The 15,465-nt window shown below is 41.6% G+C and overlaps 1 protein-coding gene across 1 annotated transcript in view; it reads left to right on the top strand.

The window, feature by feature from the left end:
• Positions 1 to 10,945, top strand: part of Ccdc83 (coiled-coil domain containing 83) — a 36,199-nt gene extending 25,254 nt beyond the window's left edge. The window contains exons 7-10 of the mRNA XM_051192003.1: positions 5,843 to 5,964; positions 7,115 to 7,197; positions 7,881 to 8,062; positions 10,708 to 10,945. Coding sequence (XP_051047960.1) covers positions 5,843 to 5,964; positions 7,115 to 7,197; positions 7,881 to 8,062; positions 10,708 to 10,869 — 549 coding nt within the window. The 3' untranslated portion in view covers positions 10,870 to 10,945. The remainder of the gene's footprint in view (positions 1 to 5,842; positions 5,965 to 7,114; positions 7,198 to 7,880; positions 8,063 to 10,707) is intronic.
• The last annotated feature ends 4,520 nt before the right edge of the window (positions 10,946 to 15,465 follow it).

Genomic DNA, 15,465 nt, shown 5'->3' with positions numbered 1-15,465 from the left:
CTTCTTCCTCCTCTTCTTTTTTTTTTTCTGCACCCCCTACCAAAGGGAACATCTCAACAAAGGTTCTTCTGAGCCACATCAGTGAAAGAAGATCTTTACCCAAAAGCTCAAGATTTATTTGTGAAGGAGGAGTCCAGGAGAGTGGCTACCTCTGCCAGTGTAGGAAAGGACAGCCTGCAACTGAATATGGCTTCTTAGGGGCAGAATTTTCCCAGGGAGATTTTCTGATCAGGGATTGGTTAGTTTTCCTGCTTAGTGACTGGTTGGTTTAGTTGATCAGGGGCAGAGTTGGCTCTGGTTTCAGGGCCAAACTGTTGTTTCTTTTTTAGCTTATTGGCTCTAGTTTTGGGGCATATTTCTTTCACCAGCTGTGTGTTTCTTTCACTAGCTCTGGTTTGAGATCTAGGGTCTGTTTCTTTCACTAACTCTGCTTTCAGAGCCAGGGTAGGTTTCTTTGGCAGACCCCTTTTCCCTACAAGTAGTATCAAGCCTTCATGTGGGTGCTGGGAACTGTACTTGGGTCCTATGGAAAAGCAAGTGCTCTTAAATGCTAAACCATCACTTTCTCCTGTGCCCTTCCAAACTCACTACTTTCTTGGAGAACTTACTTTAAACCATGTGAAGGGCTTGCTAGCCTGTTAGTCATTGTGGTTCTCTAACACACAACTTTCTCATTACCTCATGTGGGGCCTCTACTTTTAGTTGCCTGGAAATGGAGATCTGAAAGGCACTCTGAATATTTCTACTGTGGGATGTTAAATTCCTCATTCAAATCCCACCTTGTTTCTCACTGTCCAGAATCACTAGTAGCAAAGTTACTTTTAAGGTTTACCTCTTTTCCCTTCCCTTGCTCCCCATCTGATTGAGCAGTTAACAGTTCTAGAAAACCAGGAGACAAATCATATACTGTTTCTGTGATATTGTCAACTAGCTTTATTGTATGTGAGGAAGCCCCAAGTGATTTAACTGGGGGCCTTGGGCACACTGAGCAAGGATTTGACCACTTAGCTCCACCCCAGCCCTTTTAGAGGTTTTGCTGTTTTCCATGTTGTACATTGAACCCAGAGTCTTGTGCATGCTAAGCAAGCACTCCCACTAAACTGTGCCCCAGGCCTTTTCATGTTTGAGACAAGGTTTCTCTACATTTCCAAGGCTACCCTTGAACTTGTTCTGTAGTCCACGGATAGCTTAAATTTGCAATTCCCTGTTTCACCCTCTTGGGTAGCTAGAATTGGAGGCTTGTGCTACCAAGGTCACCCTTGCCAAATTACAATTGCCAAATTACCTTTGTAAAGTCATGTTTATATGAGTTCATACTATTACTACCAAATAATTACAATGAATTTCCTATTAAACAAGACTTTGAGATAGAGGTAGGGGGAATCCCAAATTAAAGGTCATTCTTAGCTATATAGCAAGTTCAAGGCTGGCTACATGATAAGGTCTACATGAGACTTTATCTCAGAAAAAAATGTAAGCAAGGAATTAATAATTTAAAACTCAAGTGGGTTAATAATTATGAAATATTAAAATATTTATTATACTTTTGTTAAGTACAACAGTATGATATTATAATAACTATTCAACTCTTGGTTTTAGAAGATATCACAGATCTTAGGTTTAAGTGAAATGACTTTAAAAAAAAATCTATATTTGGTTTATAAGAAAGGCTATATTGGTGGCCTAACTCTTCCTGCTGAGGCCTCCAATTATGTTTGATTTCATTTCATTTTTTTTAACTTCTTATAATTCACTGGAAATAAAAGGGAAAATGTCAAGTCTAATTGAATCATAGAGCTTAGAAATAAAGGGCAAAACATTTTAGGGAAATTCAATAGGTCTAATTTCTCGATTACAATAAATATTAATCTTGGCATGATTAAATTTACTCAAAAATTAATGAAAACTATTTCTTATTATAAGTTCATCACTGCATTCAAGAGTTGTTCAGAAACAGAACAATTAAGTTGATTCATTTCTTTGGGGGAGGCTTGTAATAGCTTGAAAAATATTACAAGGATGGGACCTCTGGGACATCTTCATTCTCTCTCAGTGAAAAACCCAGAGCATGGCTATACAGGAAGGGTACAGGACATCTTGGCGCATTATTTCTGTTGTGTGTTTCCATTCAGTGTGCTTATTAGGATAACAAAGACAATTGTACAGGACATCTTGGCGCATTATTTCTGTTGTGTGTTTCCATTCAGTGTGCTTATTAGGATAACAAAGACAATTGAAATTCCTAAGTGACTTACACCAACTTAACACAGAGAAACAAGACAAGGAGAGCCAGAGGCTCATGATCTCAAAGAGGCATAGGGCTCACATGAACCCTGCAGAAGAAAAGACCAAGTGTGTACATTTGAATCAGGCCCCTAGTCCCTGGCTGGAATAGTTTGAATTGTTTGACATGATCTCTACATTTCTTAGGTATTTCAGGAAATGTGGTTTTCTGCCTTTTCTTCCCTTCCATGTTCCTAACCCAGAAATCTGAGTATTTGTATGATTATCTATTTCCCTAGTGTCTCAAAAGCCCAGGAGAGTCAGCAATAGATGTATCACAAGGCACTCTGAAAGAGGGAAGTAAGCTGTCCTAAAGCCCTGCAAAGCTATCTTGGTGCCTACTTTGGAAAGATCTGTAGAACTATGTGTGCTGCCTCCCATGCACGACCAGCCCATGGCTAGGCATCTTCCCAACATTCTATATTTTCCTTTGTGTACAGCCTCTATACTGTCTTTCTCATCCTTTGAAAAACAAACCTTTCCTTGAGGCATTTGAACTTGCAATTAAGTTAGTCATCTCTGAACATCTAAGATCTTAAACACCCACCACTGGCATACTATGAAAAATGTGTGAGAGAGGTAAGTACCATTTGCCTTCCTTCCCAACTCTAAGCCATCAGCAGTCTGAGTTGTGATAGAAAGAGGTGGCTTGTCAACTGGGTTAGATGTCTTCCGGGTAGGGCTGAGTCTTGGCTACTTTTGTGTACTATATTGTGCTGCCTCTGAGAGACACTTTGCCTCTTCTTAATCACCACCATTTCCTTAGCTTCAGCTGTCCAACATCAGTTGTCCCAGTAAAGCAAAGGACTTTACGTTAGTGATTCTGGTCTCTTGTTAATCACAGCTGATTCTTCAACTCCAGCCAACCAGAGCATAGATTCTTAACTCAAAATATGCAACAGCTGCAACAGAGTCTTTAAATGGCTCTGAAATTTCCCTCTGGAACCTCACAAGCCAGGCCTCCATCATCTGCGCAGCTCTCAGCATTCTTATCTTCCAAGTTACCATAGAACAAAGCTTTGAACATGCAATGGGTCTTCAGCTCAAAGTTCCCAAGTCCTTTCACAATCTTCCCCCAAACAACATGGTCAGGTGTGGCCCAGCCATACACTAAGATCCCGGTAACAATTTCTGTCTTCGTTAGCATTATCATGGCTGTGATGAAACTCTATGACCAAAAGCAAGTTTGTGAGAAAAGGGTTTATTTGGCTTACACGTCCATGTTGCTGTTAATTATCAAAGGAAGTCAGAACAGGAATTCAAACAGGGCAGGAACCTGGAGGAGGCAGGAGCTGACACAAAGTGCATGGAGGGGTGCTGCTTACTGGCTTGTTCCTCATGGCTTGCTGATCTTGTTTTCTTACAGAACCCAGGACCACCAGCCCAGGGGTGGCCCCACTCACAATGGGCTGGGCCCACACCATTAGTCACTAATTAAGAAAATGCCCCACAGCTTTGCAGGCTGATCTGCGGGTATTTTCTCAATTTAGGCTCTCTCCTTTTGGATGACTGTAGCTTGTGTCGATTTTACATAAAACTAACTAGCTAGGACATATAAGAACCTACATATTTAATAAATGGATAATATGGATGCTTCAAGATCTCCAACTATCACTGGCTCTCAGTAACAAAGCAGATGCCATCGGCTTCTCCTGGCCTGAAGGAGCGAGTTTCAGCTTCTGTGCTCTTTGTTTTCACTCCCTCAAAACTTTCTACTTCCTCCCAGTTTTCTGTTATTTTCACCAGTCTCCCACACTTGATTTTACACGTAGTTCTAATTCTAGTGCCTTGATTGCTTCCATGAACATCTGCTGGTGTCAACGCCTATATAATGTAACTCACCAAGTAACTTCTATATGTTCTGCTCTCTGATGAGCCTTCTTTCTTGTATCTTTGTTTGTAGGTGATAAAGGGTTTTCTTATGCTAATGACTGATCCGTGTGACCCATCAGTGAGCCCACACCAAGGCACTATGCAGACAAGACAGGGGCTGAGTGTCTTGGTCTCTTGCTCCCTGGTTTTATTGATGCTGCTCTTCTTGGCCTGCAAACACTTCCTCGGTCTTCGACCTGCTGTTTTGTCTGCAGGAGCTTCTTGTTGGTCTGGCCTGTCTTCAGCCTGCAATTGGATTCCATAGCATTGTTCTTGGTTTTGAACATATTCCTCTCCACCTTGGGATACAGGCTGTGATACATGAGGTGGCTATTCCTAGAGTCAACAGTATCTCCCAAGCAGCCTCCCCTTCTTTGCTGACATTCAAGACCTGGCAGTGCCCTTCCACTCACCTATGCCTATATTCATGCCATCCCACAGGATAGGATGGTTTTTGGCCCTGAAGCCCCAAAGAGGAATCAGAGGCTTAGAGATGATCAAATGATCATCTTTCAACAGCTTCTGGATCTACCAAACGAATGGTGGTGTTATGGCGATTTCATCAGCCTCACCGGGGTCCATCCAGACCCTTACATCACAGAGCAGGACACAAAGGAATGACTCTTCTCTAAAGTTGAAGCATGCTCATGGCCACCAGCCTTTAGAATGAGGGGCCCGAAACACACTCTTAAAAGACTAATGGGAATTCCATCAACCAAACTGGCAAATTCTGTTCATATTTGACTCAATTTATTCACTAAGTATGCCCCACCTGGTAGTTAACTTGCTGTCACCTTGAGGACAAAAACCAGATTCTTGGGCAGTGTTTCTTTCTTAGTTGTGTGGTCAGTCCCCAACTCCTCCATTCCCTTTGAGCCTTTGCAGACTTGGTTCCTACTTCCCAGGAGACACAACTTGGATCTACATAAAGCCCTGCTCCATTTTCAGATGTGGGTTAGTTGTCTTCCCTTTCCAATTTTCATTACCTCAGCATCTGCATCTTCCTCATCCCAGGGTAGCTGGCAGCTATCCAGCTTCCATTCAGGTTTTTACCACCTCACTTTCTGTCAGCACCTTTGCCCAAGAAGCTAAGAGATCCTATTGCTAAACTAATTTTGTCTCTTGATCATTTGGAATGTTTTCTGGCACACTGCAAGGGTTCAGTAGAACAAAGTGGATTGGCAAATTATTTCATATGTATGGCATTTTTCAGAACTGACACCAGGCTCAAAGAGAACATAATCTTATATGGGAGCTGGTAGAAAGGGCTTTCAGGCATCAAATAAAATACCACCATATATATCATTATTCCAGTGTGTTTTCTTAGTCTTATTTATAATTACCTTTAGAGATAGCCCCATTCACTGGCCAATATATTATATTGCTAAACGAATTCTGTTTTCCTATCTCCACCTCTAGCTCATCTTTAGGTTCAGCCATGCTTTCTGAAGTGTAGAAAAGGACAAGTTCAGCTCTGTAATAACTACCTCCTGGGCCTGCTTATGACCCAGAAACCATCTCCCCTGTTCCTTCTAAACCACAGAAGGGCCAGGAGAACCCAGTACAAGATAACAAATGATAGCTCTTCCCTTATGCCAGTGTCTTTTCAGGAGATGCATTTACTATAGAAGATACAACTGAGTGAAGCCAGTAAATGCCGATACCCACCCCTCTCTTCTGCAAACAGATTTCCATCCATAGGAAGGAAGTAGAAGAACTGGAAAAATGTATTCATCGACTAGAAGAAGAAAATTTGGTGCTTATTGACCAGCTATTTAACTGTAGACTTGTGGATCTCAAAATACCCAGGTGAGATGCTCCCTGGAGCCATAGCAGTTAGCACTTGGTGCTCTTAGAATACCCAGGTCAAAGTCATTAACATTTCTAGAAAGTGTTTTGTTTTGTAGACATCATACCTGTGAAAAGTTGGTGTTTTTTGTTTGTTTGTTTGTTTTGTGTTGTGTTAAGATGATTTATCTAGGTATCATGTGTAATCCCAGTACTCAGGAGACTAATATAAGAGGATTACCAGAGATCCAAGGCCAGCTCAGGCTACATAATTCTAGAACCTGGGCTACAAAGTAACACTCAGTTTGAAAAAGACAGATTTAGTTCTCCAGTACTTTTACTAGATGACAGCAGGCAAAAGGAAGGGAACTGAGGCTGGAGAGATGGCCCAGTGGTTAAGAAAGAGCACTGGCTGCTCTTCCAGAGGACCTGGGTTCAAGTCCCAGAAACCACATGGTGACTCACAACCATTTGTAAATCCAGTACCAGTGGATCCAATGCTCTCTTCTGGCCTCTAAATACACATGGTGTGCATACATGCAGGCAAACACTCTAACATGTAAAATAAAAATAAAGAATTCAAAAACATTAATCAACAGTCATCTGTGCTCCGACTCCAAATGTATAGAAACTCTGCATGTATATGCTTTAAATAACTTATATGCATTTCCTCTCCTACTTTCCTGCTTCCCTACTACCCCCTCCTCACACTGAACACTGGTCCTTATACATGCTAAGTAAGACATCTGATGCTAGCTGCACCCCCAGCATTTCTTACTGACTTTCTTCCTGAAAATCCAGTTACCTAATTGATATTATTCTCATACTCCCTGTCTGGGAATTCCCCTCCCTTTATACTCTTCCTATGGTGAACTTCTGTTTCCACAAGATTCCATTCAGATTTCATCTCCTCAAGGAACCTTCCTTGTCTCCAAGGCTAACTCAAGGGGTGCTTCTTTCTAACTCCTGGAATTCTCTCACTGCTCATTACACATCTTGCTAGAAATTATCACCTTAGAATACTATAGCTGGTTATCGGTTCAACAATGCTCCTGAAGTATGTGAAGCAGATCCCATTTCTGCTTTTTCTCCACACTCTGGAAGGAAATGGAGGCTGGTGAGCATGTAGGACAGTATTCATTGGCTGACAGTCTGCTATTTGTTCTTTTAGGAAACTGTATCTTACTCAAGCTGCTGGGCAGCAAGTGCCACCTGAAGATGCCATGTCTTTGAAGTTGCTAGAGACAGATGAAGGTACAATTTCCTTGTGATGAGGTTTTTCTCACCTTAGAACAGCAGCCTGAGTACCTTTTATGGGCAGACACCCCACATGCAAGAGCTCTGCCTGGAGTGGATCCACCCATGTTCCACCCCATCCCTCCTTCCTGCTTTAGTCTATGTCTGCCAACTCTTCCCTTGTCTTTCTCATCCCTTTCCTTTCTCTATTCCTCCCTCCCCTTATCTTTCCCTCCCTCCCTCTGTCCTTTCTTCCCTCCCTTCCCTTTTCTCCCACACTCTTTCATCTTTCTAAGGGATCCTCCTGCTTCATCCTCTCAAGGACTGCCATTAGAGACAAAGACTGCTGTATCTGAGTTTTAACCCCATTTTCTATCAAATTCAATGCATTTTATAATGAATTAGGTAGATACTCATGGGGGGTGTTGCCAATGCTGATATAGTCTAGGCACCACTTTAACCAACCAAAATGCCAGAATACCCGTTAGTACCCAAGTGGCTATGGTTAATGTCTTAGCTATCTGAAGGATATAGGATAGTTTCCAAAACAGGGCCACCTCTTACTTTTATATAATTTATATTACTTGTATTTTGTTATTTTATTTATTAGCTTATTCCATACATTCCATACTGTTTTCTCTAAAACCATTTTGGGTAACATTTTGAGCAGATTACAAATTATTTCTCTGCTGTAATCTCAGAGGAGAATTTGAAATCGCCCACTGCAGCAGAGAGTAGAAACGAATGGAGCCTAACGGGGAGCAGCCAGGAGGTTGGCAGTCCAGATGTCTGGTTTGAAAAGATAGAGGAGGACAGCTCCTCCACAGAGATCAAGGGCTCTGTCATCCATTATTTGTTGCATGAGGATGAACAGGATTTCAAGGTGAGAATCACAAGAACACAGTTCTGACTAGAATGACAATGACTACAATGCTGCCAGAAGGAGACCTAAAATGTAAATACTGAAAATTTGCTTTGTGATTTTTAGTACAAGTGGCCTACCACTGACCTCTCCTGGGATCCTCTTCTTACTCCTACTTTGAGCCAGTTAGCTAAAACATTCATCAGTTAGCTGATGCTCCATCATAAACTATCTCTAAGTCTAGTAGTTTAAAACAATACTTTTCGAGGCTGAGAGTGTTCCAAGACAGAGTTTCTCTGTGTAGCCCTGGCTGTCCTGGAGCTCACTTTGTAGATAAGGCTGGCCTCGAACTCACCTGCCTCTCCTGAGTGCTGAGATTAAAGGCATGCGCCACCACTGCTCAGCTAAAACAATACTTTCTATTGCCTCCGATAGCTGGGAATTGGGCAATGGCTCCACTGGGTTCTCCCTTGGGCAGTCACAGTCATGTGCTAGTTAGGGCCATGCTCATCTGAAGCCTGGATTGGGGCAGAAGGCCCACCTCAAAAGGGGGACACACCTATGTCAAGCAAGGTGATGGTGATTGCATCAAGACCTCAGTTTTACTTCATATGAGCATCTCCAAAGGGTGTCTTGAATGTCCCTCTGCTAAAGTACTGTGTCTGACTTGTTAGGGAAAGCAATTCCAGTGACAAAAGAGAACGGTTTGGAGGCCACACACTATCACTTTCCACTTTCATTACACTCTGCTGGCTGTTCTCATCAACTAGCATGGATATAGTTAGTTCCTACATCTTGATGGGAGATTGTATAAAAGCAAAAACAAAAGACTCCAACAAATCTGTGGGATAGGATATATATCAGGCCATCCTTGTAAAATATATACTGCTAGTGGATGATGCCTGGAGTAGCAAACCTATAATTTAGAAAACTCTCATTTGTACATTTCTACTCTACCCTTCTCTGGCACTGCCAAAACCTTAAAATCATGAAATTTTAAGTCTGGTAGGATGCAGAGTGTAAGGAGAGAGGAAGAAATGGAGCTAGTGAATATCTAATAGTTTATTCTGACTACCATCAAACCATCATTTGTTTACTTAATATAGAGTCTCCCTATGTAGCCCAAGCCAGTCTCAAATTTGAGAGATTCCTATCAGGCTGGCCTTGAACTCATAGCTGTCTGTCAGCCTTTGCCTCCTGAGTGATGGGAACGTCCAAAACTTTTTTTTTTTTTTTTTAATTTTACTGAATTCTGATTCTGGTAGGTTTAAGAGTCAGTCAAATATGGGTAAAAAAACCAACTCCAATTGTACCCTGTCACTTTTTTGCAGTATCTAGGCCTGTCACATGCTAGACAAGCACCCCATCACTGAGCCATATCCTCTTGAGTGATCATTTAAAGACTAAACTCTCAGGGGTGACAATATGGCTCAGAGATAGCCTGCTTGCTAAGCTGCAGAGGCTCTTGGTTTGAGTCCCAGAACTGAAAAGGGATTCTAAAGGATGGATATTCTAGTATGTTTGCCATTTAAATGCTCAAATACCACCACTCATATCCTGGAATCCTGACTCCTGGTACACCACACTGATGCTTGGCAATTGTGGACAACAGACTACAGTCTGTCCCTGGCTTGATGAAAAGTGTTCTTGTGAGCTGTGATAGAGGAACTGTGGTGGCTATGGCATAGAACGGATACATTACCCACCACTTTTGTTGTAGTTTGAAAATTACATATAATGACAAGCATTTCAAAAGCATTGCTTCCTCTTTTTACCAACCTTCTCCTTTACCAACAAAGCAGCCTGGTGTTCACATAAATACTGAGCATCCCGCAATGCACCAGGTACCTCTTATGCTTGGGAATTTCAAGAGAATGGGGGACATAAAGGCTCCAAGATGCAACTGTTTATGGGACTGCAGGAAAAAAATAACAGTTTACTGTGTAAGAGGAGCTACACTACTTATGCTGTCACCCACCAGTCCTGTGTTTATCATTGCACCACAGCACTCAATGGGTATGGGGAACATTCTAGAAAGATTTGCTGACGAGTGGAAGGAACACAACAAGTGAATTATGGCTTAGGAGTCTTCCCAGGTAGGGCCTGAGCTATTTGTGACAGGCTAGAGGATTTTATAGAAAGTAACTTTCCAGTTTTCATTGACTGGCATCTCATTTATACTTTGACACAATAGGGTAAGTTTGACCAAGACAATAGCCAAAGAATCTGTGAAAAGATTCGTATTCCTGGACAAGTTCCTCAGTGTTACATTATCCAAGTAGCATTTGTAGAATATCACACACAACCCCTTTTTGAATAATACAGAACTCGGTGTGGCTGTGACCTAGCGAGTAGAGGACTATATATGCCTAATACTCCTTCACCAACAAAGCAGTCCCAAGGGGGACACATTTCCATTTGCCAGCATCCAGCTCACCCCAACTCCCTTTGAGACCACCAGCCTTCCCTCCTGCTTACTGGAAGGTCTTCCCACTGTGACTTATGGGGAATATAAACTTAAAAGGTACATTTTTAAATTTTTGCAGTGGCTTTCATATTCCATGTATGATAAAGCATTCACACATCAGTAGGGCAACCCAGGGGAAGAATATGTCATTTGTCAGGTTCACGTGCCACTTACCTCTCTTCTCTTGTCTTCCCGGCAGGATTATGTAAACTTGGGCCCCCTGGCTCTGAAGCTCATGAGTGTGGAAGGCAAGAAGATGCCCATTCATTTTCAAGAAAAGGAGAGTCCAGTCAAATCATACGAAGATATGCAGAGCCCTGATAGCCATATCACACATAAGATGATGAAGACGTTTCTCTAGCCTGAAAGCTGCATCATGGAAACCAATTTTCCTTAGAAATTGTTTGTGAATTAAAGTGCCCAAATTTCTCACTTTACTCACAGCTGCCGGTGTTCAAAGCTGGTTTTTCTAATGGTCATAATTACCTTTAAAACCCAGGTTCTGGGTATTGAGCTATTAGTAACCCAGTGTGAGTGACAGAAAACTCACCGATTTCTGTATTTAAATATTTAGAAGACAGTGGTTTCAAATCCTTCTCATTTGAAAATTCACAGATTCACCCATGGTCCCAATATAGAGTAGTTGTTAGAAATGTTTCTAAGAAAATTTTAGAGTGTATATATCATTGTCTACTTCTCATTCTGGGTGTGGGATGGTAGTCATTGAAATTTAATCCAATTCTTTAATCCCATTTATAATGTGAGATACTTGAGATAAAATATGGCAATAGGAACTTACAGGAGAAAGGGTTTATTTTGGTACCTATGCTAACAGTAAAGTCCATCATTCCAGTGAGGGTGGGAGTTAGGGGTGGCGGTGTAGAGGTGGGAGGCTAGGAGTAGGGTGCTAGGGATAGGTGCTGGGGGTGTGCAAGCTCAGACTGCAGGAGCTAGAGCTTGAAGAAGCTGGTAGCATCATATTTGCACTTAGCAGAAAATTAATGCTAAAAAAGATTCCTGGATTCTAAACAGTCCAGCACCCAAGCCTTCCCACCACACTAACCTAATGAAGACAACCCCTCACCTGGTGCCCAGGGGCTGATATACTCTAAGCACTCTCTCCCAGCATGCCTAGAGGCTTGTCTCCTAGATGAACCTCTTGACAACAGCAATGATCACATAACAATAATGGCAATAGCATTATCTTCATTCATTTAAGGAAGAAATCCCACTAGCAGGAAGCTCTGTCCCTCTGGAGGTATGTCAAGTCTGTCTACCCAGTCCCCAGGCAAAGTGGTCAGCATTTTTCCATAAGGGCGCTGCAACTGTATGAGTATAATCAGCACTCCTTTGGCTCTGCAACCAGATAAGACCACTGTATCATGCTTTTGTGGTTGTTCTTTATGTAAAAGGTAAACCCCCTGCATCACAGCAAGAGAGAGGTGTTAGTGGCTTTTTAAGTAGTGACAAATGTACAGCAAGGTCTTGAGCCTAGAGGGTGATTTCAAATGCTAACACTATCCCCAGTTACTGTAGAAGTTAAAAATACTGGTCATTTTTCATGTCCTTGGAAGAGGGTAGCGCCACCCCTGACTGAGTGCTGTTAAGTTAAATATATTAGTTCCCATTGTGTTCAGTGCTTCTCACCCCTTCCTAGTGTCTCCCAAGCCCTCCATGTTTGCCCTCAGAAACAGCAGCAGCTTAAAGCCTTGGTTGGTTTCCTTTATTCTTAGTGGGTACGCGTTCTCACTGGTGCCTTGTTCCCACAGAGACAAGACTTCTGTGGCCTCTCAAGGGGGAGGCGTTTACTCTTCTGTTTCCGGTGTTTGTGTGGGGCCCATGTGCTTTCATCAACTCCGTATATTCCAGGGTACCATTCTACCATCACACAGAATACTCCTTTTGAAGTTCTGCACAAACAGCACCATCTATCACCAGCATCACATGTTTGCTGAGTCATTGTTTTCCATGGTCCTTCATTTGGCAACTGTGTGCACATGCTTTAGCTTCATATATATACATGTGTACACACACACACACACACACACACACACACACACACAGTCCCCAGTTCACACCCTTTCTTTTAACTCTCCAAGCTCCACCAAATTTGTCTTATTTAAAGACCTATTAGTCATGCACTAGTAAAAATGTAGGATATTCGAGTCTTCTCTTTGACCATTCATTGCAAAACAGCTCTCATTCTGCTCTTTGTACCCCCAGAGCTGACATTAATATACCAAATCAGTGATCGCCCCAGACTTCCAACTTCCAATAAAACTTTAAATGTTTTTGTTTCAATTGAGACAGTGTCTTACTATGAAGCTCTTCTCCAAGCCCCTGACTCGCTTGCCTCAGCCTTCTTCTCCTTAGTGCTTATTCAAGGTATTTGCTATCACAACCAGTTCCATGGGGCCATCCCTCCCCTAAACCTCATGGGAAGAATTCTGTTAGTAGCTAAAGGGAGAGTGGGTGAAATGAACTCCCCCAGCTCCAGCTGCATTCCTACCAGTTATGTCAGCATTCTTTCTTTATCCAAAGGTCACAGCTCCATTTGTACACACATGTACATATATCAAGAAAATATATTTTTAAGTTTTGAAGATGAAATACATTTTCAGACAATAAATCACTGCAGTAATTTGTGGATGACACATCTGTATTCCCTGGCCCTACAGATAGCACAGGAGTTACCTAGCCTATTAGCCACCTCCATTCCCAGCCGTCTGGGCAGAAAAGCAAGTTATCTTTTGAGAAGACAACCTGCGTGTTTAACACCCCTGGTTTTCCTAGTGCTGTCTGTGGGTGCAAGAACTTTTGTATTCTGAACAACTTAGTATCTTGTGGAGTCTAAGACAATTCAAAACATGGTGATGAAAGTATATTGTGTTCTATGATATTAAAAGCGCTTTTAAATTTAAAAAGTCAAGATAGTTAAAAAAAAAAAAAAACTTAGAAATGTTTCCAGATATTCTGAGTATCAAGCAAATTTTACATCTGCTCAGACTCCCGGTGTCAAGCTTTGTCAGCGTTTCTCTAAGTCCTGTAGTCAACTTGCTGACCTCGTCTTGTGGTGGGTCAGTGCTGTTGTTTTTATAGTCTCAGCTATAAAAATGTGCTAGCCTTTGCAAGATTTCCCTCCTAAGGGGAAAGGGAATTAACTAGGCTAGATCCCCCTCTGTACGCTGCTTCTATCTTAAGAGACATTTCTAAGGGTCTAGAGTAAATGGAGACTTAGCTTGGTATCTACAATAAACTTTACACCAGACATTTTCTCCTAGTCACTTTTTAAAAAGTGTTCTTTAATTTTAATACCGCTTATATAAAAATGTTCATGTGAAATAGATCTAGATCTACTATCTGGTGAAAAGATATACATTTTAAACATACCTAACATTCACCTGGTCTAGAAGTGTGTACTTGTTTACCTCACTTCTAAGCTTCTATAATTTATTCACTGAAATATTTCAATGCTAACACTTATTTAGAAAGAAAATGGAAATTATAGTATGGGATATGGCTTTTAAGACACTGATCTGAAAAAAAAATCATAAAATGGACTATTATTTTGATACAAATGGTATGGCTGAATAAGACGCCAACCACAAAGCCCTTCAAATGTGTGCAGCCAGCCGGCTGCTTGTGTATGTGTGGGAGAACTGCTCTTCTCACCTCATCTTGCTTACTTTCAGCTTACCCACACCACCATGCTCAGCTGGCAGCAGCCTCCTTTTCACTGAGTGACTTGTTAAATACTCATTGCTAGTGGCACATTGCCAACCTTAACTCACATACCAACAACTAACTACTGGTACGTGAAGGGCTTAACAGGAGAATGAACAAATATCTTAAACTTCTCTGTCCAGCCCGCTCATGCTTTGCTGATTGTCAAGTGACCTCACTTCGTTCCCAGCCAAGTGTACCTCCATATTTTCTTTTCGCAAACCTGAGTAATATGATTTCTGCCTCTGCCGTAGAGTTAATAAAGTTCCCACATGCCAGACTGAACAGTTTGTTTTTTTCTGTCACCAGATTGTTCCTTTGGTGATCTCAGCCACCATGAGTATTACTTTGCATCATCTTTCCTATATTTTGGACTTTAGATTTGCAAAGCAATGCAAAACAAAGCAAAAAGCCATTTAAAAAAAATAATATGGCTTTCCAATTTACATTGCCTCTTACAATGAATGAAGCAGAGTTCCCTTCTCAGGATAATAAAATTTTAACAGACAAAACCAACAAAGAAATACAAAGAAGCAGATCACCCCAGAACTACACTAAGGGGTAGGGGACAGGTTACCCTAAGTAGATGATCCCAGAATTGAGGCCTAAGAACGATTCTAAATATGGTCACAATTGAACATTTAATAAGCAGTATCACACACTGGCGGCATCCAGCAGTAAAGTCACAGGATCCACGGGGAGGGGCTAGACCTAACCAAATACCTGAATCACTGTACAATGAGTCACCCCCTCCTTTCCCAGGAAGATACTCTCAGGTAAGAAATTATCAAGCAAGGATACTTTTGTTCTCTGTGGGGTTGTTTCTTACTTTGTTTTGAAAGTGAACGAGAACAAAGTTGCATGCAAGTTGGGTGGCTAAGGGAGGTGGGAAGGACATGGGAGGAGTTGAAAAGAGAAAATCATGATCATAATATATTGTATGGAGCTGGAGAGATGGCTCTGCAGTTAAGAGCACTGGCTGCTTTTCCAGAAGCCCCAGGTTCAACTCCCAGCACCAACATGGCAGTTCACAACCATCTGTAATTCAAAGTGATTGGACAACTTCATATACATAAATGCAGGCAAAACACCAATGCACAAAAAATATTGTATGAAAATGATTAAAAGGGTTTTTAACTATAGTTACGTCTTTTTACTGTAGGTAAGTATACATGAATGTAGGTGCCCATAGAAGACACCAGAGGAGACTGTCCTGGAGACATAGTTAATGTCA

The sequence above is a fragment of the Phodopus roborovskii genome, unplaced genomic scaffold, assembly GCF_943737965.1.
Source record: "Phodopus roborovskii unplaced genomic scaffold, PHOROB, whole genome shotgun sequence".
In the NCBI taxonomy this organism is placed as follows: Eukaryota; Metazoa; Chordata; class Mammalia; order Rodentia; family Cricetidae; genus Phodopus; species Phodopus roborovskii.
Note: the sequence above shows the minus strand (reverse complement) of the source record. Positions and strands in the feature narration are given on the sequence as shown.